Source organism: Meleagris gallopavo, chromosome 8 (genome assembly GCF_000146605.3).
Source record: "Meleagris gallopavo isolate NT-WF06-2002-E0010 breed Aviagen turkey brand Nicholas breeding stock chromosome 8, Turkey_5.1, whole genome shotgun sequence".
In the NCBI taxonomy this organism is placed as follows: Eukaryota; Metazoa; Chordata; class Aves; order Galliformes; family Phasianidae; genus Meleagris; species Meleagris gallopavo.
Genome location: NC_015018.2, coordinates 22,559,654 through 22,581,626, shown reverse-complemented (window position 1 = coordinate 22,581,626; position 21,973 = coordinate 22,559,654). Strand labels below are relative to the sequence as shown.

Sequence of the window (21,973 nt, the reverse complement as noted above, 5' to 3'; positions counted from 1 at the left end):
CAATCTCTTAACTTCAGAAATTAGACTGAGCTCTGATGGAGAGGGTTTAATATATCCTCCTGCACATATTACTAACAGCAGCAAGAAATACTTACAGCTTGCCATTATTTCTCAGATCATACTATTTGGCCTCACATGACATCCTACAGGAATGACCTACACTGTCACACTGGCTATGGGAAAAAAAAATTAAAAAAACTTAATTGATTTAAATTTTTCTGCATGTTATTTCTCCTTGTCGTTACATATAAAGCAAAGGAAGAAGATCCAGATCTGTCATCCCTAAATCAGGTACTGTTACATATTCTTTATAGTTTAAAACACACAGACCAGATCTTACCAATTTGTCTCGTATATGACATTGTTTTCTACCTTCTCTAAACTGTCTTCCTAGAGCTGTCATGCATCTGGGGTGGGACATGTGCACTCTCAAAGTACTTCTGAGAGGGCAAAGGGAGTCTCTAGGACTGCTCTGACATTGCTACAAAAATTGAGATATTCACAGAACCTTTTCAGGAAAAAAGAAAAAAAGCAGAACCATTTTGTACCACTAAGCCAATCCTTTTTGGCTACTACAAAAGACACGATATTTTATTAACTAAAGACATACTTGCAGATGTGGGTCAATTTCAAATATTGTTTCTCCTCTTCGCATGTCTGTTATCAGCCAGGGGCCTCCAGCTCTACAAAGAAAGAAAGGTAATGAACCAAATAAGGACTTGTGTTAATAATGAAAACCCTTGGTGACCTGTTACCTGCCTAGCATTTGGCAAATCTTGCAATGCAGTTGAGTCTGACATAGGCTGCCCCTTGTGTAGATTCAGTTACTCACACGAGACTGAACTGTGTTTTATAGGTAACTGAAATGGGACTGAAAAGTCTGGTGTAGCCTAAGTAGATGAAAGATGAGCATGGCATAGGGTCAAGATTTATACCTCTATTATGTATTTAAAGATGCAACAGGATCCCAATGGAACTTCATTTTTTGATGAGATCAGCAATCCCGTTCAGTACCATAAAAAGCTTCTTGCTTGCTCTGATGAATATCTCACTATAGACATTTTGTCTGAATACTTGGATATTTCAGGGAAATTTTTGTTTTTCGCTAGCAATGAAAGTTGGAAGAGTCAAGATTTTTCCCAACAAAGGTGATAGAAGACAGATTACTGTGAAGATGAACTACTCAGTGACTTTACTTTGGGTCACAGCACACACAGGCTGTAGAAATCAGCCTCAGATTGCACTTCTCGCTTGAAATCTTTTGAAATCACCATAGAAATTTTCTTTTTTTTTCTTTTTTTCATGAGACACTCTGTTACTGCAGTTAAAAGCCCCCTCCTCTGGCCCTGTCTGTGTTACAGTCTCCAAAAGCACTTGCAGTCAGACCAATAAAAGTTAATGTTTTATAGGTTTTTCAGATGCATCAATATCTACTCTTTTTCACATAACTTTCGAAGCTATTAACTGCAGAAGTGCCATCTGTTTCAGTTCCTCCCTGGGATGCAAGAGTCTTTCACCCTGACTCCATATGAGCAGCTTTCAGCTTTGTCTTTGAACCTGGTACATCTCTGGATTTCATTTTATCTTTGGAAAGGTGCTTACAGCACAGCACGAAAGCCAAAAAAACAATATGAGAACAGACTGGGGAGAAGGGTGCTATGTCTATATTGACATAGCAGTTAAGGGAGCTACAAACTGTTCATTGCGTCGGGGTCCCAGAAACAAAGTTTGCAGCTGGACAAATTCACTTGAGTGTTTACACAAATTACCTGCATTTGTACCTAAATGGGAGAATTCAAGTTTAAGAAATCCAGCAGCAAAGGCTGGACTCCTCCAAATCATCAATTATAACCCATTGTGGCAGCCCACTGAGAGTTCAGATATTCAAAACTCATTTTCTCTAAAATCTTTTGAGCTACGATCACACTGCAATAATCTCCTCAAAATATACAGAAAAACATTTAAGCCATACATTTGCAAGTCAAAAAAGTTTGTCTGCAACCTGACAGCAAACAAAGTATCAACATATCATTTAAAATTTAAAAATCTATCTCCTCCTTAACATAACGCTATCTTTGTTTTGCCAGGGGAGATAGTGAAGTTCATTCTGTTATATCAAATACTCCTCCTTCTGCAAATTGGTCTGACAAGTGGGGCCTCTCGGAGATTGATTTCCTCACTTTCAGACAGCACCCAAGCTTTCCTAGGCATGGTAAAGCAGACCCTCACTTTCCTCTCTTTAAAACTATGGAGAGGTCACCAGTCAGAGCTGCCCTGGCTCTTTCAGGGAGAACCAATAAGAATATGCTGCAGGCGTAAGAGGAAGGAAATTAAGCTTTCAAGAGCTCATTCATTTCCACCCTGAACATGTGGACTTCCACATGCATTAATTTGCCATCTAAATGTCTGTGCGTGAGAACAGATTTGCAATGAATTCCCATCTCTGGCTACAGCAAAGGCTCCATCAACAAGTTAAAGATTGTTAATAAAAACAAACAACTGAATTGTTCTCTGTCAAAATACTCCTCCGACTGGAGCTATACGAGCACTTACACTGGGACAGTCCGAAGCAGCTCCAAGATCCCTTGCCCATTCCATTGCTGAGCTGCATGCAGTTCCTCAGTGCAAACGCCAACAATCTGAAATAAATAAAAACAGAGATACTAAACTGGATGGAAACTGTGAGAACTGTAGGGAACGCGGGCCACACGGTGCTGGATCAAACTGTAGATACAGGGAAGCACCATCCCTTTCAACTAAGTAGATAAGTGAGGACAAATGGAGCCTGAAACAACAGGGAGATTCTGCAAGCTCTCAATAAGCCATGTGAAGTGCCCTGGCATGTAACATTTAATCTTGCATGAAGTGTGTGAACTTAAATAAGAGAAGGGTCTGGTGAAGAATTAGTTTACTGAAGATCCACTGGTCTGTTCTCACACCCCAAACCAGCCCACGTAAGACAGACCAAGCCGGGACAGGTCAGGGTCTAAGCACACAGCAAATGGTGTTGCTGGCCAATTGCTAGGAGCAAATGTGATAACAAACCAGCAGCTTCAATCAGATAAAAGATACACTGCCACAAAGGAATGCTTTGGTGCTCATAAATTCTTGACCAACTCTGTTTGCTGACTGGTTTAATCTTACCCACCACCATGAAGTAAAGTTCCTAAAACATCGCATAATCCACTCTTCACTGCATACAACTGCAGACTTCTGCCCTCCTGTGCAAGGCAAGATATGTTTGCTTTTCAGGTTAGATCTACCTCACTGAGCAATACCAGACATCCTTCTCACAGCAGCTGAGATCAGATAGTTCAAATGAAGGCAACCAGTGTTTTTTTTCCCCTGACCCATCAGCTTGTGCCTTGGAGCCCAACGACTGATTCATCCCCTGAGACAAAAAAAGACTTTAGACGTGGACTTCTATTTTCTCTCAAGACACTAAACTTTTTCCAATGACATCAAATTTTTGGTCAGAATCTGTTCAGCTGGTGTACTGTCAGAGAAGAGGAATTAAGTTCTGTAGAGAGGTAACCAAAAGTACATGGCATGCTTTCACCACAAACATGTGCACTGATAGAAATCTGGGTGGAAAACCATCCACGTCAGCATGCACCCACTCCTGCACACCTTAACTCCTCTGCTCCTCTCAATCTTTCAGGACCTAGCCTTGAGAATGCATTCCATCCCCACCCATGTTCCAGGCTTCCTCCATGCACAGCCTGCATCACCCTCAATTCAGCACTCCCCTCCCTGGGCCTTTATTCACTAAGTGCATACAAACTGTGAGACTCTAAACAGGAAATTATTTCACGTTTATTCTTTACTTTTTGCAACCATTCATCCTCAATGGTCAAAATAAATCCTTAACAATGAGCATCAAACAAACAAAGGGGAAATTAAGACAACCATATGTACTGTGAGAGAGTAGAGTTCCAGAAGCCTCAGGATGCAACAAGCTGGCTGCTCTTTGATCCCAAGCAGCTGGATACTAAAGAAAGGATGAGGACTAATGCAGCACTAACTGGGGAGTCAGCCAGGAATCACCCTGCTTAGCTCGACTCTCTATTTTTGCTTCCATATCCCACAGTTCACCTTTTACTTATTAACCCCACGCTCATCTCTTTTCTGTTGGTAAAACACATACTTCTGGGGAAAAGAGAAGGTTCAGGAAAGCCTATGCCCTTGCTTGTGCAGGTCTGTGATGTTGGAGCTTCTCCTTATGTGTTGCAACTACAACACATACTACAGCCAAGGACTAATAAAAGCAATCTGAAGCTTAAAACTCTACAATAAAACGTGTTCTTCCACATGGCAAGAGCTTTTCTAAAGAGCACAGGGAGCTATGTTAGTTCTGTCAATATGGTTAGTAACTGCATATGTAATTTAAAAGTATTTGAAGTAGCCCTTATCCAAGGGACACCACTTGACAAAATGGAGTCTCTGATAGCAAGCAAATCTGTTTAGCTAAGGAAGCTCTGCTCGTTGAAGAGTAAGGTTAACATATAAGGGATGTTTCTTTCACAAAACAACCTACCTTAGATGGTAGATCAGTACAGGTAAAGTCAAAGAGCCTCTAAAGAATCTTTATGTGGCAAGCTATGTTTCGTTTGCTATATAATGCTAATGCAACTCTGAGTCCTACTGCAAACATCTCTTCTCCTAGAAATGAAATCAATGGAGGATCACCCACTAACATTGTCATAGCATTAATCTGAATTTAGTTCTACATTAAAATAGCAATATCAGGCATTTCTCTCTGCTTTTTTACCCTTTGTTTGTGTTTGAAATTTCAGAGCAGTAAGGTAATAGTCAGCTCCAGGTCTGTTTTGGGGTGTAAATCTTTTCTGTGTGAAGTAGGCTTCTACATTGAGAACTGAACGCACCATTGCTCAATCCCAGTAAAATCCTTACTGAATATCCCCAGAATAATAACTCAAAGATGAAATCCACAGTAATCAAGTATGACAGAAAGGAAGAAAACAGGGGAATAAGCACCTTACTAATCAGAGCTGAATAAAATGTAGTGCTAAGTGCATCCCATGCCTGAGAAATGCCAGAGCTGCCACCTCTGCTGTGCCATACCTGTAGGAAAGTAACGACCCCAAAAGGAGTCTGCACAGGCTGCATCTGAGGGTCTTCTGTCAGCAACATATGCTGGATTCTGGACTCACTGTTGTCCAAAGGGCTGTGCCACGACACATGGTCACCACTGCAGAAGGTGTTTTCTACAAGAAAGACAAACAAGAAATATTTAGACCAGAAAATATGCCAGAATAATGCTTCTGTTAGCATCTATCTGCTCCCAACCACTGTCAGATGGAACCTCTGGTCAGGACCAGCACAGCCCCTGGTTGCTGCTCATAGTGCACAATCCTAGGTTAGTCCTGTGGCAAAAAATAATATTAATAATAATAAAAAAGGTTAGCCATTAGTACCATCAAGTTAAATTAGTCCCTCTCTAATTTACTGTTAGTCTCATTTTGTGAGAGGACACAGCCTGTGGGCCAAATGCGATGCTTATATGACAACAATTTATACTTGATTTGCCACAGAAAACAGATTCTGAAATGTAACTTAGACTTAAATAATACTTTGCTCTACCTAATAAAAATCTCCAGTCTGCTACCCAACTTGTGACATTCTATGTCAGTCACTTGCTCTTCCAATTGTCTGCTGGCTCTGGTGAAGAATTATAATATGTTCCTTCTTCCCCAAACAATGAGAAAACCAGTTGGCTACAAATTTCGTTTTAAGTCAGAATGGCCTCCATCTAAACAAAGAGACAGAAATTATTCTTCCTTCTTCACAACTGTAAGAATTCCTTTGTGTTCCTCCTCTTCTCATCAGAAAGACAAACCCTCCCCAGACAACCCTGCATCCCAACTGCAAATCATAGGGTACGGCAGAAACCCTACATATAGCACTGCCCCCAGCCCAATACTTGCTCTGTGGATGAACTAGAAGTAAAGCAACCAGCCATGACCATTTTCACTCTGGTTGCAGCACAGTGCATCTGAAAAGTCACCCCACTGATGAGCTAACCCACGCCTTCATGTCTGTGGGTTTAAACCACAGCATCTTGGGCAACTCATGATTCCTCCACCAGGTGTCCCCATTGGCGTTGGTTTGAACACTTCTTATATATGGGTTTTCAGACACATTTCTCGGACGGCTCAGTAGATTAAGAAAGAATTAAAATAACTCCAAATTCCATGAGAAGTTTGGGCCCTAAAACGAGGAATGGGACAGAAGTGTTGAGATAAATAAGGGAATGTTTTCCTTCGTTAAAACTAAGATAGAACAGAAACACATCAAATGGAGCTGCTTGAAGAAAAGAAGTTTATCTGTACGTACAATGAATTACACACTTCAGCATTATGACTGAAAGGAACGGCTCGTAGTATTACTTTGCTTTCAGAGTTGGGACATGCAATGAAAAAGACAGAAATGAAAAATATGATTTTAAAAGTTTTCTTATATCAAAATTGGATTAAACAAGCAGACAAAACCAACAGAGCTGCAAAGGATCTTGCTGATACTCTCCAGGTTAGCCAAAATGTGGCTGATTAGTTTTATTTTTTAAATGATAAAAGCCCCTCAGTCACAGTTTTTAGGAATGAAACAAAACCACAAAGAACTTATTCTTGGCTCCTGTCTCTATACCACAACCTTTTGCCCATCAAATGCTCACACAATTCTATGCTGATCGATCGCTGCATTTCACTGCTGCTGCTGCTTCTCCTGGGAAATCCCAGCCCGTTTAGAGCAGGTTTTCAAATGCAAATGTCTCTGCTGGAAATCCACCTGTTTATGTCTATGTGAACACTGAACACTTAGAAAATCTCCCTCTTTCTTGCATGCACACGAATGCCGCAAAATTCACACTGCCTACTCAATTAAATCACACACACAAAAAAACATTCTGCAAATAAGACAGAGTCCAATTAAAATCTGTAAGAGTGCAGAAAAAATCAGAATTGCAGCCTGAACTCAGCTCTACGCTCACTTATTGTAACCCACCCAGAATGTAAGATCAGCCCCTGCACAGAGACCACTGCAACATGGAGGAGAGCCCGAACTGCAGGGTTTGAGCTGAGGAATGGCAGGAATAAAGCACTGGATAGCCACTTGCACCCATGCTGGAAACTGGGATGCAGGTCCTCCATTCTCACCTCTCACATCTGGCTTGCAAACCAAACCACCAAAATCTTTATGTTTTAATCAAAAGTGCTGAAGTTTCCATAAATGTAAATTTACAGCTACGTTTCTGGTTTTGATGAATGCTGAGTTAGAACGTACAACACTGGATAAACTCTCCAAGACATGTTCGATGTGCTACTATCTCCTACGTGTACATATTTGTGGAGCAGTTGGAGTGCATCTAGAGGAGAGCCACAAAGATGCTCAGAGGGCTGGAGCATCTCTCCTATGAAGACAGGTTGAGGAAGTTGGGCTTGTTTGCCCTGGAGAAGAGAAGGCTCCAGGATGACCTCAGTGTGGCCCTCCAGTACTTAAAGGAAGTTTCTAAGCAGGAGGGAGACCGCTTCATTACATGGTCTAACAGAGATGGGACTTCAAACTAAAAGAGGGAAGATGTATGTTAGACGTCAGGAAGAAATTCATCACAAGTGGTGGGTACCTCATTCTTAGATGTACCAATGCCAGGTTGGATGGAGCCCCGAGCCCTGATCTGGTGTGGGGCCCCTGGCCCACCACAGGGGGCAGGAACTAGATGATCTTTAAGCTCCCCTCCAACCTAAGCCATTCTATGATTCTATTTATTTCCATAAAAACAAGAAGAGTCAGTGCAGGATGCATGCGCTTATCCCAGGTACAGCAAAGGCACAAACATCTTTTGAGGAGCAACATACTTCTCTGAGATGTGCCCACAGTGTTCCCATTTCTCCCAAACCATGCACACTGTCTGTAGAAGCAGTCTTCCATCTCCAGACTAATATCTAGGAGCTGTTCTGCACCGCTGACAACGCAGGATGGAATCAGAACCTTCACTGATCACAACACCAATATGGCTCTACAGCCTCTCTTACTGCAGAGATCAAATGAGACACCTGTATTTGTGGCTGGAAGCTACTCAGACATGAAAAACTTGAAAATGTAGACATGAAAATTGGTACTTTAATAGACGTGAAATAAAAGTTTGATGTAAAAATCAAAAGACTACAGGAAGAAGCTCAAGCCCACAGGACAGTGATTGAGTCTGAGATTACTGATGTCCACAATGCCATCTGCATCCCAAAGCAATTGCTAGGATTAGGACAAACCACAACTCTCCTTTCAGATAAGAATGTTCCTTTGCAATTCATCTTGATTTAGTAAACTTGAAACTTCATCAGCAGCACTTCAGCCCTGAATCCAGGAGAAGGTAAGATGGCTTTCTGTCGCAGCTGTGGGGCTGTTACTGACCCAGCACTTCCCTAACATCAGATAAGGCAGCAATCAGTCTGAGTGCAAATGGGATTTAAACCTAACGTGGTAACGTCACCCATCTGCACAAATTTGTAGAATGGTGTTTTAACAAAAACTCCTGAATTATTCTATTCTGTCAGGGAATGCTGATGCCACAGAATTGAAACACATCACAGGCGGGTATTGATTTCTTAAGAGCTCAACAAGTTAATCATTAAAGCTTTTCATTTCAAATTTATTGCTTTACTTCATATTTTATAACACCAAATCAGAAGCATCTCTCCAGCTCCACAGAACTGAGGAGGCTCTAAATTTCCCACAGACCAGCTCTTGTGTCATTCTAATATGCAAAAGCAGCATCTATAAGACAGCTACACCACATTACTCTGTAAAGCCTTCCATATTTTGAAGTCTTTAAAATGTCATTATCCATTCTCTTTAACAGGCTGCACGAAGCAGGTGAAGCTCCTTCCTGCAGCAAGGGCCATAACTCAGCTGTGCGATCTCTCTGTTTTACTCCCCAATTGCTCAATAATGAGAACTGGGGAAATAACTCAGAGAACCTCCCCACTGTGGACTAGTAAATTCTTTGTGCAGCAGTGCTCCTGTATTTTCTTGAAGTGCATTTCCCCTGTATTCAATTTGACTAAATACAGTTAATGCCTAAAGAAATAAATATAAGTCATATTCCTGGCCTCATGATGCTTTATAAACAGCATAGAGAGAGCAATCCATGCTCAAGAGGCACTGGCTAGCTCTGCAGAGAAATGGCTTATTTCCCATTGTATTTTCCATTTCTTTTTTAAATCTGCTGTTTTTACATCTATTCAGGAGCCCTAGCTCCCCTGAATAACTGCAGGGAGCAAGTGGAAAAGGACAGCAGACTGAGACAAGCACTGGGAGCTAACAGAGCTCCATCTCAAAGCTGCCCCAGGCTGAATCTAGCCTGAGAGATGCTCCCCATCAGTTTGCTGCCCTGTACGGAGAGCAGGCTTGGGCAGCTGGGAGGCAAATAACTCCTCCTGTATGTGCACAGGGAACAGCATGAAGGAAAACAGAGCTAAGGCTGTTCCACCAGCAAGGAGACAGAAAGGGAACTCAGAGCACCTCTTCTGCCCATGCCCAGCCTGGCATACAGCCTGAACCTGGTCCTTCGACATTAAGCTGGCTTGATTTGGGGCAAACAGCTGTTCTGCTGCACTCGTATTCTTCTAAAGCAAGTCTCTGATTCCTCTTGTCTCTGCAGAAAGCCAGTGGTTACAAGGTCCCTTTTTTTCCTGAGCTGTGTGAGATGCTGCCAAAAGGAACAATCCTGCTTGTTCCCCTGTGACAGCAGCAGTTACCTGGGTCACTGCCCTCCAAGTTTGCATGATGTTTGGCGCAACTCCTGTCACTTCTGTGCTAGCTTGGTCTAAAAAACACATCTAATAAATTCACAGCAGAGCATGGCAGTGGGTATGCTGGCATGCAAGCAAGGTGACCACATTCCTCATGCAAGCCAGACCTATGCTATCTGCACTGCTCAGCAACTTGAACACTTACACAAGCTTTCAGGCTTTGTCCAACAGCAACTGCTCAGCTGAGCTGTCAGCAGCAACAAACAGACAGCAGCACTCAGAAATTCTGTAGCTGAGGGCAAAGAAAAGCAGAGAAAGATTTTGAGTCCAAAGCTTTCGGGAACAGGAATGCTACAAAGGCCCCGGGTGAGCTCCTGATCAGCATGACAGTGATGCAGCTAGACATTGAAATTGAACGCAGCTTACCTGATACTTGCAGAAATCATGTAATTTATTGCATTGCCATTACCCCATCCATGGCTCATATAATTTATTATATAAGTGCATTTTCCCCAACACATATTTAATATTCAGTCTGGTTTTGTTTTTTTTTTTTAAAAAAAAGGTAGTCTGGCAATCTGTCACAAGTAAGATTTGATGCTGTGTATCAGTACCACTTCGCAGATGGAACAGCTAGAATTAATTACGAGAAACAAGGGGCAAACACAGAGTCTAATGTCAAAATGCATTAGCTATGCTTTTCACCAGAGCTACTTAATATATTTCTAATTAGCTCACTAATGGATATGACCATGCATGCAGATATGTAGCTATAAGAGACTAAACACGAAAACTATCTAAAAATCTCAAAGCAATACTGCTATTGCAACTCATCACACAGACACAAATTCAAAAAAATAGCACAAAAAACAGCGTATAAAGAAAGAGTTCATTCAGACTCATTTACCAGTCATGTTAAATTAAGATAATCCAGTGAAAATCAAATTAATGCTAAGTTCAGCATCTGCTTCCTTTCCTAACCTACAGAGAATTGCACAAATAGATTGGTAAAGGAGAAAAACAACTGTGATATAATCTGGGGGACCAGCTGGCAGTATTAGTTTGTAATTTCATTTTTAGCTCAGGCAGAATGTTTCAAGAACACAGAAGAAATTAGTAGAGTCCAAGCCATGATATATTTGTACTACATTAAAAAAAAGCCCTTTCTCCATGTTTGTTCTGCACAGTTCAGTTTTGCTGCCCATATCTCTGTCTGGGAAACAAGAACAGCCCCAGCACAGATTCACACGGGGCTGCTGCCCGCTGCAGACATACAGCACAGACAAGATGCCTTGGGAAGAATTCAATCCCCGGAGCACAATTAAACAATGGCTCCACTGCAGGGATTCAAATTGGGCTTTTATAAACAAGGGGCCTAGGCAAACGGTTCTTTAAAAAAGAGTGAGGAGAAAAAACAGATTATCAGCACTGTAAGGACTCCTTGACCTCTGAAGTTTGAAGACTAAGTTCGGAAAACAGAAGAGCAAAGCAGATATTTTAAGTTGATCAGCAAGTGGAAAATATTTCATTATTCTTTAAATCCTGGCGGTTAAACATGGAAAAGGAATGATCCTCTGAACAGAACTCATCAACTTATACGCTTGGATATAACTTATCGGATCCCTTCAGAGTCCTGGACTGAAAGTCAGGTGGAGGGGCCAGAAGCAGAACCCACTGTAATCCCAGCAGAACAAAGAGCACTCCTCACTGCTCAGAACTGCCACCCATCCGCTCACACTGAGGTGATGGCAAATGCATCTCTTTGTGCCACAGCTTCCCCTGATGGAGTTACAAACACTGGTTTTCACATCACAATGCAGATCCCAGATGATTTACGTGACACTAGAGAGCATAATAATTTAGCTGCTACAGTACTATCATGCAACAACCAGCACGGCTCTGGGCCTCCTCTGCCCCTTCTGTTTCCCAGGACAATTCCTTCCCATCCCCTCTGCATCTGCGTGCCTGGCCCCCTCTCCCTGCCCAACTCTACACGCACAGTTTCCATTACTGCAGCCTCTGAGAATTTCTCACACAGGCTCCCAGCTAGTGACTCCCATGCCCAGGGCACACTCCCACCCTCTGGGAGCTGGGGGCCCCCTGTCCTCTCTCTGACTTCTTCCAGCCCCCTTCTCCTACACCTTCCTGCAGCCTCCCCCAGCTCCAAGCTGCCCGTTGCTCCTTGCAGCCTCCTGCAGCACACAGCCACCTCGCTGCAGAAACACTGTCTGTAGCAGGACGCATTCCTAGTGATGCTTTTGGCTCTTACCTGTCTGCTGATCTATCTGCATGGTATTCCCTACAGGGAGGGAATATATGGCTGTGTGGCATCATAACGAGAAAGAAAAAAACGTGTGTGAACTGCTCTTTCACAGCCCCACCGAACTCTCCTGCTCCAAGCTCTTATTTCTCTACGCCTCGTCATCCGTGACCATCTGCCCCAGGTTCTGCATGGCTGGTGTGCTCTCCTTTCCTCCAACACTAGCGGGACACCCGCATCCTGCCTCCTGCATCTCCCAACAAAGCATCCCCTGAGAAGCAGGATTGATGCACCGGTCAAGCACTGAACCTGGGTGGGACAGTCCCAACCCTGTGGATAAAGCCTCCCCCTTGGCATCACAGCAATTCCTGCCTGTGAGGAGAAGCCCAGAGGCCCTGTGGCAGCAGCCTCCCAGAGCCCACCCCTTGCACACATTTTTACCAGATGGACCCTACTAGCTCTGCCCAGCAGAGCTGTCACCAGCTTTCTGCATCTCCCACCTGAGCAAGATGTGTTTTACAGCAGTTCTTCAAAGGATCATAATTATGCCTTCAATAGCTTCTGTAATAGAATAGCCTCAGGGTGGGGTGGAGACCCAGGAGAGAGAGGATGTTATACAGCAGGATTTCCTGTCAGATTAAGGGCTGGCTCAAAATAGGTATTTAATGACAATTTATTTACAGATTGCACGGTCCCACATGGAGTCAATTGGAAGAGAAGCTTGCCTATTATTTAAGGACGCTATGCTGTGTTGGGACAGACAAAAGTCAGAATGTTTTACAACCATACGAACGCTTCAGCTAGGTGCAGCCAGAACAAATACATGTACAACAGCACCTAACAACCTCTCAGGTGTCCTTTGCGAGGGAGGAGAAATGCAGTAGAGAAAAATGCTCTTTGTTTTGTGGAACCTTTTACAGACTCATGTATGTGGAAGCTCTCAAGACGAGTGTATGTTTAGGTGGATACAGGAGCACTACAAGACCGTTGCCACTTGTGATCATCCCTAGGTACTTAGATTTCTGTTAAAGAACTTTTTAAGAATTTGAAAAACTAAGGCATTATCCTGCTCTGAAGGAGCCAAAGATGACACACACAGCTCTAATGCCCAGCCTGACAGAAGTCTCACATACAGACTGCAAGACTGCTCTAAGATTTCTCTTTAAGTAAAAGTTACTCAACAGAAAAGGCAGGAAAGGGAGGATAGTCTGTGCACAAACACCTGTAATCACGTCATAATCTCCCAGGAAAAGTTACTCAGTTATCCTGACGCTGGTTCTGAGTCTCCTAATGGAAAGGAATGGGACAGCTTAGAGAGTGCCATAGTGCTGTTTCTCAGTGGTTGCTTTTAACTTAAGTTTTCAGAAATTTAAAGCTTGCATGGGCCAAAGCTTTGTTTTAATTTTGGCAAAGCAGGAGGCTGAAAGGTGGGAAGCAAAGGAACTTTGCATTTATATACATTTATACCAAGTATTAGAAATATTAGATGAGCTCCACGTGCTCATTACAATAATGCAAGAGAAACACAAACTCTGTCCAAGAGCTATAATTACGGCTCAAATGCAAAATGATTAGCCTGTTTCTGGATCACCTTTTGAAACTCCATTCCATGTGTTCCAATGCGATTCTTTAAGCCTCAGGTTTTCAAAGAAAAGGAAAAGAGTCCACTTCCCACAGGCTCTGGGCTGCCTGCAGTCTCTGAATGCACTCTCCCAGTTCCCTTCCCCACCAAGAACAAAACGCTTTCCCTGCTGTGCCCATTTGCTGCCTCCTGGCTGAGCAGGCTGCTGTAAAGGTTCTTTGCATGTAAAGCTGTCAGAAGATGGTCTGTAATGAGCTCAGCATACCACCACACTGGCAGACAGAGTGCAGAGCAGGTTAGGCAGAGCACACCATTTCAGTACCACTTGCTTCACAGATCTTCAATAGAAAGTGTAAGAAGGATATATGTAACAGCAAAGCCAACTTCCAGCTCTGTCTGCTCTCCTCTGCAGTTTCATCTAACACAGGCTGGTAGTTGTCAAGGAAGAAAACAAGTCCTTTTCATAAGACTACTTGGTTTGTGCAATCTTCACTCTCTGTGCATCCCAAATGACTTCACAGGCAGAAAAAGAGGATGCTCCTATGACTGCAAAACAATCCCTGTTTTGTGGCTTTCAGCTCCTTGACAGGGGGAGGCAGCACTATTCTATGCAGAAGCCCTTAACTACTAGAGTGGCTGCTTCCGTTTCCCAGAAAAGGCTGAGCGGGACAAAGACCTCATATGTAAGAGGCCAGAGGACCTCACATCAGCAGGAGGGGGTTTTCTGCATTCCCTGAGCCATGCCCTTTGTCTTGCATTCCTCCCACAGCACAAAGTTGGAGCCTTTGTCCAAGGCTGGATGGAACATGTGTAGCTTCTGCCTTGCTTCCTTACCCACGAGTTAGAACTACTCTTCTGGTCCCCAGCACATGTGCTCTTCAGCCTTTTGTAGCAGGGATGCTCTGGGTAGAATGGAGAAAAGGCTTCCCTCTACCTTGGGCAGAAAACAGGCGAGATTGATTCTGATCCTGAACTATGACCTCTCTTGATAAACATCTACCAGAAGCCAGCATCCTGAGGTCCCCAGGGCATGAAGCCTGCTGTCTGCCATTCCATCTCTCAGCTGTCACAATAGCCTTGCACCAAGATGCATCAAGGCTTCTCTGGGTATCCACTCCTATTTCTTCCCCTCCACCCCCCCTCTTCCAGGGAGCCCACTTGCAGTACATAGGCTGAAGTAACTTGTGCATTTGCAAATCTGATGTATGGTTGCATTTATAAGTGCCACTGCTCTGTCTATCCATGACATTTGAGAGCAGACCGTGACACATGGATTGATGCAGAGCACAGAAAAGACACATCCTTTTAACTTTTTTTTTTTTTCCCCAAATAAACCAACTGAATGAACTGTATTGAACAGCTGAAAAGCAATGAGCCAAGTTCAATTCCCAGGCTGCAACAGGACAGGGGTTGACAGAATTAAAATGGACAGCACCAGCTGAAATCCAGCCAACACAAACTGGGCCTAAACCTGCTTTATCTAAACTGCAGCAGTAGCTAAAAACAAGCCTCTTCTTTCAGCCAGTGTAGAGATCCCTTGCTTACTGCCTAGAAATGCTATACAGGCAGAAGGAAGATAGCTTTTCCTCTATTTCAACAGTCTTTTATAAGGAACAAAGAGTTTCTGTGCCTCTGCTCCTGGCACAAAGTCTCCCTGTGCTTTAGTGTCAGTACAGCCTTCAGGGCAAAGGAAGGTCAGAGACTGTGTTCAGCTGGGAGTTACACACTGCAACAACAACAGCTCCCTGGCAAGGCACAGGACAACTCTTCCTGATGTTGTGAGGAAGTTGTTGATCCTCCTGCCCAGGCCAGGCTGATCCCCTCTGTGCTGACAAAGCAAAAGGCAGTATCACACAGCAGTGCTGCAGATCTCCTCCAGTCCACGAGAAAGCACACAGCACTTTTCAAACATGGCTAGAGGGCTATTGGGGTTTTCGCATCAGTGCAGAAAAAACAATTTGGTGCAACTTCCAAGCAAAGCACAGGGAGACGTTACTCAACGAAAAAAGCAGCAAGCACTAAATGAAAGCGTTGCTTGGTCCCAGCAGCAGTAGGAGGAGTGACAAAAGGCAGGATGGAGCCCTGTGCTGAGACATCTGAAGTACTGCACAGAGGCAGCACCCTGCCTGTTTTGAGCAGAAAGGGAAGCCAAGTACAGTCAGCCATCCAAAACCTGAGGTCAGGCCGTTCCATTTATGCTGTCAGAAGAATGAGAGCAGGGCAGTGTGCAAGTGAGCATACCAGCCATGTGGTGACAGCAGTGCTGCACAGCTGTCACACCTGCAGCTCTGCTTCATCACTTCCTGCTCTCCAAGATCTAAAATTTAACACTAGGATCTGAAACCAGTTCTCTGGCCCAGACAAGACTTGCAGGAATGACTGGCATCCAGGTGTGTGTCAGCTCACTGCCAGGTAGGCACCACAGCTCCTCTGTAACAACTGCAGCCTCCCTCAGCACCACGAGCACACGTCCCTGCCTCACAAGCATGGGGAAAGGCACTGAGCTCAAAGGGTGCCCAAAAATCACAGCCACACAAAATGACAAACAACATTAAGCTCTGGAAGTCTGCAAAGAGGAAATTACACTTAAATTTGTTAGAGAAGGTAGATGCACCTCCGCACGCTGAGCCATGCGCCAGCCTCAGCGCCACCAATGCCAGGGTCCATCCTCTCCCTCTTTTCCTGTATTGAACATCACAGACACTGTGCAAGTAGTACTGCTACGCTTCCTCTAGAGTCCTGCTAGAGGGCAAGACTGTCACAACATTAAGAAAAAGCAAGCAAGGGTACTGGACATTTCTTTGAGAATGGAAAAGAGCAGCTATACTACAGTTTCAATAGGTCCTGCTGGATCAAACCCAGAATAGTCGCATAAAAAAACCCAGCCAAAACAGATCAGAGAAAAAAAGTTTGATGCCAAAGACTGATCAGTGAGAAGGCTTCTTGGAACTTGTTGGAGAGGTGCCGCATGAGGAAAGTGGGCAGGTGCCTAGCTCCAAGAGCTCAGGTACAAGTTCTGGTGGCTTACAACTGCATGCACAGGCTGAGGGCAGTCAGGGCAAGCTGATGTCTCACAGGCTGCAGAAGGAGGGTTTGCTGCAGCTGGCACTGCTCTGGGCCAGTTAATGGGAGCACACAGGCAAAGTGAGCGAGTTCTACCAGCTGTGCCTGGCAGCACCTGCACTGCACTGTTTGGCTGCCGGGCACAGTGAGCAGTTAGTGCCAGCCCACATGTTTCAGACCTTGAACAACCTGAGCAGGAAGAATAAATGTGGTCCCAGCTTTAATGTTTTCTCTGTGCAATCCTGGGACAATATTTCAAAAGAACATGTACTTATACTCCTACACACTGTCTCCTCTTAGAGGCATCTTTTCTACAGATGAAACTATTTTCCATGAGGTCTATTCAGTGTGAAGCGACTGATTAGCTGCTTCTCTGGCTTAACAGCAGTGCTGTATAAGCTTTGTGGTCTACAAGGGAAGTAAACAAGCTGGGTCACTCTACAGCCAGTGCTTTGCTGCGACACCTACCAGGACAGAGCTCTGCCCATCCCACCAGGCACCTTGCTGAAGGACTCACGTGGAGCTGCCTGGTTCCAGCAGTCAGCACAGCGCACAGTGCTGGCCACAGCACACAGCTCCCAGCTGGAGGATGGGGGACGTGCTGGGCTTAGTTTTGGAGATAGGGAGTGGGAAATATTGGAGAGGTGAGCTCATGGGCAGCAGCACACAGAGAACTGGATTTATTGCAGCGCTGCGGGACAGGGAGGAGCGAGGATGCAAATACGTAAAGGATGTGCGCTTTGCTCACAGAACAGCTTGTTTTATGGGAAATGTCTAAGAGGAATTAGGCTAAAACCCAACCAATTTCTCATGGACCACTGAATAACTATCAGATGATGAGAGCTTTTGGCCACAACAAACTTAAGTTAAATTGGATCCAGGGACAGAACGTTTCCATGCCCCTGTGCAGAACCAAGGCACACAGCCTGCGTGCCCAGCTGTATCCTACTCACCAATGGGCAGCGGCAGGCTGGGTGCTGCTCTACAATGGCACTGCACTGCTGTGTCTGCACAGAGTTCACTGTGTAATGGGTTCTGCTGAAATGAAATTCATGTTGATTTATACTGCTTTGTGGAGTAAAAAACACAGTTAATCCACCCATTTTTAATCTAAAATCCTGGAATACAAGAGTGAAGCCAGGGCCAGCTCCACACTGGAAACTGGTCAATATTACAAACAGATGATAAAAAAAATATATATTTTACAGAGCCATAGCAACCAGAAGAGAACAATAAATCAGCCTAGGATTAAAAACATATAAAGGCACAGTCAGGGGGAAAAAAAAAAATCTATGAATTACTGGAAGATTTTATTTGGCTTTAGTTATCCTATTGGGAAGAAATAAACTTGGACAAACAAGCTAGACAAGCCTCATTTGTATTCAAGGAAGCGAGGAGTTTGTTTTGTTTTGTTTTTACACACAGAAATTGGCTAGTGTTGAGAGTGTTTGAAAACATGTCAGCAAGGAAAGAGTCATTGAGGCTACACACTGAAGCCTGCTAAACCCCTGAAGAGCTGAAGATGAGGTCTAGTGGTTAAGCAAGGGCAACAGGTGTCAAAGCATTCGCTAGTGTAATGGCTTCAGGTCTGCGACCTCAGCCAAATCACTTAATCCTACTGAGTCTCATTTTCAGTGTAAAAGTTATACTGCCTGTCAAGTGCAAAGTGCCTCTGTGGCTGGGATTAAACTAACTTGAATCAGAAGAAAACTGCTGAATAAGAGAGCATCTTCAGCTGCAGTTCTTACCACTCTCACAATCACGCTCAATTGCCAGAAGGGAAACTGAGGCAGCAAAGCTGGTACAATACACTCAGATCAATTCAGTGCAATAATGACACAGGCAGGAACAGCGTATGGGTTTCCTCAAACTACAAACTATCCATCAGACAGGAATTTCTACCTGAGGAAATCACTGTCTGTCAGAGGTAACTAGATATATCAGCGTGGGTTTGCTTTGCAACCTGGCTTCTGAAGGCTTACAAGCCTGTGGTGCATTGGGTGCTTTTGAGTATCCTTTCCCTTCTAGTAACTTTGGAAAGTTGGCCCACGGACTTGATCCACAGCAGAATGGGACAGGAGTTCAGAGATACTGAGTTCCTACAGGTTTCACGGTAATAAATTGAGGACATTTCATACCTAATCTTTTGGAAAGAGAATCCCTCATAGTGAAGTGCAGAGGGTCAGACATGCCAAGAGAGATGCTTGTAAAGAAAATAACCCATAATCTACTGTTGGTTTGGTAACTGCTGACACACTGCTATCAACATGTATAACTTGTTTTGCATCTGCTGGGATCAGATCTGTCCAACACACTTTGCAAAAGGTGTAATACACTTTGCTAGGGAATTATTTAGTCAAGGTTATCTAAGATCTGACAGCTGCCTCTCCTGCATGTAAGCAACTTTCTCCGGAAGTAATTGGCTGAAATCTCCATTAAATCATCATCTGGAAACTGCATCTGACACGCTTCCTTTGCCTGTATATTTTGTTACTACTATTCTGCAGTTCCCCAGACACAAGCAACTCCCTACCGCTGACCTAGTGAAGATTTTCCTAATGACAAGTTGTGAACCTACCTTACAGAAACATCATCAGTGTCAGTTCTCTCCTATCCTGCTGGCACACAGAGAAAAATATTACTTCATTCCCTACAGCAGCCTTTTGCATATTTGAAGACTGTTCTCCCATCTACCCTCCATTTTCTCTTCCCTAGACTAAACAAATGCCGTTCTTTTGATCATTCCTCCTTAGGTCATATTTTCCAGACCTCCAGATCATTCTTACTGCCCTCTTGCAGACTTTACTGGGATGTATCTGACTTGAAGCCTTTTGCCCCAAACAGGAGCCAATGTTCTACATTTCCTCTTGAGGAGGTGACAGCAGTGTATTGTAGGTACCCCATGCAAAATACAGAACAGTTCTATTTATGCATTAGACAATTCTGCCTCCCTCTCAGACTGAACAGTATTGGTTTAGGTATAGGTCATTGGTGAAACCAACTCAACCAAAACAAAAAATTGTTTTCTTTTCCTTGCAAAACTGCTGCCCTGCCCTGTCTGTCCCCAGCCAGTAACTGTGCATTGGGTTATTCCTGAAGAAGCATGGGAACTTGCACTTGTTGCACCCTACTGAGCTTCCTGCACGCACGCATTCCAGATCATCTCCTTACTTTGCTAAGTTCACTTCGAACTCCATCCCAAGCAATACAGTGCTTTGCTGCAAGTTTTGTCAGGATACTTTGCACTTCTCTGATTTTATCATCCTGGTCAATCCCAAATTGCATCAGCCCTAGTACAGACTTCAGAGGAATCCCAAATCTACCCATCTTCTGTGGTTGATGACAACACATAGACAACTACTTAAGACATCTAACCAGTATTGCATCCCCTTCTTTTTATCAAGATCACATTTTCTTGGCTTGCTCACATACCTGTTACATGTTACTACATCCAAAGTCTCACTGCTACCAACTAACTAACTAACGTTCCTTGTTTCCTATAGTGCCTATTACTATGATACAAATTTATTTCCACTTATTCTTGATAAATCCAGGCAGGAACTTCCATTATTCCCTAAATGTCTTCCTACTGATTGCTTAGGTGCCAAAGTCTAACTGATCAATTATAAAGCTCATGTCGTTGTTTTTTGGACAAGTTCTCCAAAATCTGTACCTTAGAGCTTAGGTACCTTAGACCTTAGATTTCTCTTTCAGCACAGGAAACACAACAGCAGCAAGATCTCATACAAACAATACATTTTTTTCCATGCTGCATCAATATATTGCCCACACAATGCATATATTTGAAAACAAACTTCAGCACAGAGAGAAAAAAATGACAGATTTCAATTTCAGGAAAATAAAACCCATGGCCACTCTATATTAATCAAGCACTCTAATTCTGCAGTACCTAAGGAGTTAACAACTGTAAGCATAAATTGGTTCTACCAACAGACATTCCCAGTATAGTCACGAACCATGACAAGAAGTTAAGGTCACTGAATTGTGCAAAGTTTCGTTTTCAAGGTTTGTAGGGTTGTTTCTTTTTGCAAACTAAAAATAACAGAGTTGGAATTTGTGGTCATGGTCAAACAGTGATAAAATTAAGAACAGAAAAAGCCACAAAAACTTTTAAGACTTGCAAACTTGGTTTTCTTGAAGGAGGAGAAACAGTGCCATTTAATCAAAAGCACAAAGCATCAAGTGTTCCTTACAGTGAACAGGGCAGCCAAGGCTCAAGGAGATCTGAAATCCAATGCAGAAGACACTGAAGTACAGCCACAGAGAGGGAGAGATGGAAATAATTAAACAACATTCATTTCCTTAACAGCCTTTGTAACAAAAATACATCACCTGCAACAAGATACATTTTGAAATGCTAGTACACAGTAACAAGATTTAAGACAGCAGTAGCTGCTAGATAAGTCTTCGGCTCGACCACTGCCAGCTGAAAATACTCAGGCTCAGCAAGAGCATACCTACATCTTACGCTCCCATAACTACTACTGGACCCAGCAAAGCACATCTATGATAACCAAAATGCTGGCTTGTTATACAAGAGATAAGAGTTAAGCTCTCAGCATTCGAAGTAAACAATCGTTTGACAAGCCAAAGTGCCTGGAACCTACCCAAAAAGTTCCTGCCAGTTTTTTAGTTTTTTCTTGCTTGTTATGAGTGGATTAACAAGCATTACTCAAGTAGTCTTAGAAATACTTGATGAGCCAAGACAATTTGAAGCACTAAAGAGTCGCCACAGATTTTTAAACAAGCAAACAATGAGGTAGGTACACTGGAGTCAAACAATGCTTGTTGTTGTTGCATTTGATAATTGCTCCAAATGGCACAGTCAGAAGAACTTGAGCAAAAAGGTACCTTTCATCAAATTAAACAGTGCAATAGCGCTACATCCTGCTTAATGCTGATTGGGTTTTGGAAACACCACCCCTCCAAGCACCTGGCAGCTTTCAAGTTTTTCAAGTCTGACGTTTCAAGTCTGAGCAATGAAGTCTTGTAAAAGACCAACTTAAAACCAAAAATGAGCCCTCCATCTTGTAGCTACCTTTCCAACAGCTGTTGACTCCTGCTAGGCCAACCCTCACCTTCCCAGAGACCAAACCAGCACACCTCCCAGCTTACACACTCTTGCCTCTCAGCTCTACAGGACTCTGGTTTCTCAGCCCTTCACACTGTGAGGCCCCAAACCAGATCCAGTATTTTATGCCAGGCCTTCCAAGTGCCAAGTGGAAGAGGTAATAACTTCCCTCAATCTGCTGGTCATGCTCTTCTCAATGTAACCCAGTA

At 43.5% G+C, this 21,973-nt stretch overlaps 1 protein-coding gene across 1 annotated transcript in view; it reads right to left on the bottom strand.

The window, feature by feature from the left end:
• Window positions 1-21,973, bottom strand: part of SUFU (SUFU negative regulator of hedgehog signaling) — an 86,822-nt gene that overhangs the window by 38,646 nt on the left and 26,203 nt on the right. The window contains exons 6-8 of the mRNA XM_010714640.3: window positions 5,086-5,228; window positions 2,554-2,639; window positions 611-683 (exon numbers count right to left, since the gene is read on the bottom strand). Coding sequence (XP_010712942.2) covers window positions 611-683; window positions 2,554-2,639; window positions 5,086-5,228 — 302 coding nt within the window. The remainder of the gene's footprint in view (window positions 1-610; window positions 684-2,553; window positions 2,640-5,085; window positions 5,229-21,973) is intronic.